At 45.3% G+C, this 3,998-nt stretch overlaps 1 protein-coding gene across 1 annotated transcript; it reads right to left on the bottom strand.

Moving 5' to 3' along the window:
- Positions 1 to 1,152: 1,152 nt before the first annotated feature.
- On the bottom strand, positions 1,153 to 3,712 carry Tspyl1 (TSPY-like 1). The gene is given in 1 exon segment (NM_001013033.1): positions 1,153 to 3,712. A coding segment is annotated over 1 exon segment (1,140 nt). The 5' UTR covers positions 3,682 to 3,712; the 3' UTR covers positions 1,153 to 2,541.
- Between the last annotated feature and the right edge of the window lie 286 nt (positions 3,713 to 3,998).

Raw genomic sequence — 3,998 nt, 5'->3', positions numbered from 1 at the left:
GCCAGTGTATTAGACAACAAATGCCTTGAGTATAATATCCTATTTTCAGTGTAAGATTTACCTTACAATGTTCAAGAGCAAATTACTTTTCCAAGAATATTCAACATAAAGTAATGTTATTATTATGGCAGATGAAAAATTATACATTGAAAAGTCTAAACCTTGTCTAAAGAGATTTTTAAAATTTTACTATTTATCAAATTGCTTTGCAAGTTCTTCTGACATCAATTTTACTGATGGTTTGAAAACTATCACCACAGTTTTTAAGGCAAGATACCAAGATCCTTCTTCCCATTACTGCAAGTCATTCTGGGCATTTACTTCTGTCATCTGTGGGGTTCATTTGGTCATTATTTAATTTGCTGACAACTATGTGCAAACATATAGCAGCTGCAATAAAGAACTAGAATCCACTTAGCTCTATTTTCACAAGGTTTCTAAATTCTGAGGGACGTAAAAGTGAAAATGTGAAATATTTCTCTACTTACTGTATCACAGAATTGTTTGCATATCAGGTCTGATATTTTATCACTGAAAGGAACAGAATGTATCCATTTTCCTTCTCAAGGCCTAGCAGAATGCCTTAATAAAATCTTGTATAATTCATCACAGTAAGTAATTAGGTTATTTCCCAGCAACAGGAGTCCCTAAAAAGATTATCTCACACTGGGGAACAGAAATAATACAAGGCAGAGAAGTTACCATAAAAGATCTTCAAGTACTTGACAAATGGAAGATAATGATAAAGTTAAAATATTTTCACAGGTGAAAAGTGTAAAAATAGTATATTACATGGTAAGTACTCTATAAGTGTCTGCTTATGAAATGTACATTTGAATAACACATGAAAATACCCATGGAGGTGAGTTGTGAACCTGAAGAAGTGAAGGCGTGGTACTACTGCACAAGTTGTGTAGGAAGATCTGAAATCACAGTAATTAGTTGAAACTGTCAACCTTCGAAAGCAACAAAACAATGAGAGTAACAGCCACTCTTTAAGCAGGAGAAAGTTACTGTGTTCTCTTGATACCTCTGGGATAATGTCAATTGTGTTCATTTAAGAAATCTGATAATTCAGCAATCTTGTTAATTATACAAACCCATTTAGGCAGGCTTATGGCCAAGATGCGAGGGGAAAGAAAGCCATCCAACTGGGTACCATGCTTTTATTTACCATCATGCATACAAACAGCAACAAATACACTCCGAGTACAGTGCTAATCTGACAAAGAACTTTTATAACTATGTGCAGTTTAAGAAGAGACTATCAAGTCAATCAAGTCACATATTTACTTTTCCATAAGTCAATAACTTGACACATTTGATAAAGACCAAATTATCCAAGCTGTTTCTAAGAATTTGGATTAATATTGAAAACTGTTATGAATATTCACTTAAGTCTATTGCTCTTCCAAGTGGTTTCAAATGAATGCAAATGAAAGTGTTTAAATTTCTCCAGTAAGTAGAAACAAGTAGCATTTTACTAAATGTTGGTAAAATATGAACACAGTATTACCCTTTCACTTACATTAGATCACATATAAAGAGAGAAAAATAACCCAAACGTGAACTGCTTCTTTAAAGAAGCGTTGTCTAGGCAACATTCAACACTCAGAGAAAGTATTTTTCCTGAGAAATTCTCTTCCCATCACCAATGACTGGCCAAAATATGAAAGCTCTCATCCTGTCTTCATCCTCAGCCCAATTTTTATCTGACTTACTTTGACTCTAAGCCTTTTCATTTTCAGCTCACTTTTCCTGCTTAAGGTACCCATCACAATCTCTTTAGTTCTTCCATACATTATTAGGAAAAGCTCACCTGTTTCCATCTAATTCTGTCTCTGTATTCTGTCTCCATATAAGCTTTTTAGGACTTGCTAGCTAACCAGGCTGAGGAGTGGGTAAGAGAGGAGACAAGGCAGAGTTCTGTGACCTCTTTTACAGAGCATCCTCTCAGGAAATGCTGAGTATAAATGAACTACAACTCCTGATCTTACAGGTGTTTTTGAACTACTTTTCTTTAAAATAACAGGAGAAAGGTGGGAGAGTGAGGGTGAGGAGTACTGGCAAACACAATGAAGCCTAGAAAAAGTCACAAAATGACACAGAAGGTGGCCCACTCCTGCAATGACCTTTAGGCCCAGCAACTGTCTGAAAACTTTTTGCCCACATTGCCACGTGCTGAACAGGTAAATAGAAGAGCCCCCAGATAAAGCAAGACATCTAGGTGGCAGTAAATGGGTAACACTGAAAACAGCGTCCACACAGTGTAAAGGCAGTGCGATACAAAGTTTCACTGTTAAGCTTAGAAAAGGTACAAGTCAGGGCCACGAACCGGCAGATACTAATTCAGGACAGCATGGGAGCCATGTGAAGGCAGAAGCATGCCCACAGTCTTAATCTCGAGGTGAGGAGACTATCCAAACAGAAGATGCTGAAAAGTCAGGAGGAAAGAAATCAAAACACTGCGTACCCGGTGCATTTGCTCAAGCACAGGCGAGAAGGGACTTATTCCAGCCAGCTGCATTTTCAAAAGCAAGGTTAGCCTGACTGGAAGCCAAAAGGCCTGGGAATCTCCACTGGTTCCCTTATTGGGCGACGTCGGGGTCTACGGATTCCTTCACGAGACAGGTAGTATTGCAGTGGGTTTGGCCACAGGTCCTCTTTGATAATCTCGGCGATCCTGTCAGATTCTGGAACGCTGTGGTCTGAGAACCAGGTGAAGAAGCTGCAGATGAGGTCTCGGTTTCTGCGAATGAAGGACTGGGGCTCATGCCCACTCCGCCATATGATTGGAGTGGAAAGAGACACCACTCGGCCGGATGATCTCACTTCATATTCTTTGACAATCAGCTTGTTTCTGAAGTAGGGGTTTCTTCGGAAAAAGAACTTGAATTTGCAGCCAGTCTTAGGATGCCTCAGTTCCTTCACCTCCAGATTGGTTATGTACCTTAACATCTCTGCATCCTGACCCCTAATCATGGCGGACAACTGAGGGTGGTTGCGGAAGGCGGTCATCCAGAAGCCTGGGATATTCTGAATGATGTAGTTCCTTCGCTCCAGATAGTGTCGCCGCATCCGCCCAAACTTCTGCTCCAGATGTTGGAAGGCCCTGTCGGCCTGAGCATTCACGGTGTCCAGTTCCAGCTGGATGGCCTCCAGCGGGTTCGTGCGAAGATCGATGCCCAGGTGCCAAGGCCCTGCCTCCTCCTGCGCCTCCCTGGCTCCTCCACTAGCCTCCGGCATCTCCATTTCTTCACCCGCGGGCTTCTGCTCCACCTCCATCACCTCCTCACTCCCTTGCATCGCCACTTCTGACTGCTCTCGCGCTGCCACCGCGACGGTGGCCCGTTCAATCTTCACGTCGTGGGCCCGGGCCTCCGCTCCCCGAGTTTCTAGGGCCTTCTCCGCATCTTTCGGTGCCACGAACGCCGCCGCCGCGGGGCCCTCGACAACAGGCGGAGTCTCTCCTTGCCTAGCTGCGGCCACCCGCACCTGGGGGCCAAGGCCCGCGACACCCCGGGGCGCTGGGCTCCCCACGATCCCCGCGCTGCCCTCACCTGTCACCGCCTTCTCGCCGAGCAGCGGACGCCAGCCTGGGGTCCCCGGGATAGTGTCAGCATCGCAGAGGCCGCGGTGGTCGGGCACAGGGGTCCCCTCGTCCGGCTCCCGGACGCTCATGTCCGGTCCGGTCGCACAGACCTCAGTTTACAAACCCTCAGGGTCCACGCAGCCCCACCTCCGCCCCTCGCTGTTTCTAGGGCGGTGACGTCAGGGCCGCAAGTACCGCGAGAGCCGGCAGCGCACCTGATTGGTTCCTCAGCGAGGATTGGCTTCCGTGTTTGTTTGGCTTCTGTAAACGTAGCGGTTTGCGATTGTCACGTTTATTTCGGTAAAGGAATGTCAGTTATCCTAGGAGACTGAAGGCAGTGGCGGGGCTTTTGGAAACGTCTCCCGCATCCCGGCTGCCGCCATGTGTGTCTGGGTGTCTGTGTGTC

The sequence above is a fragment of the Rattus norvegicus genome, chromosome 20 (assembly GCF_036323735.1).
Source record: "Rattus norvegicus strain BN/NHsdMcwi chromosome 20, GRCr8, whole genome shotgun sequence".
Lineage (NCBI taxonomy): Eukaryota > Metazoa > Chordata > Mammalia > Rodentia > Muridae > Rattus > Rattus norvegicus.
This window is presented reverse-complemented; position numbering and strand designations above follow the sequence as displayed.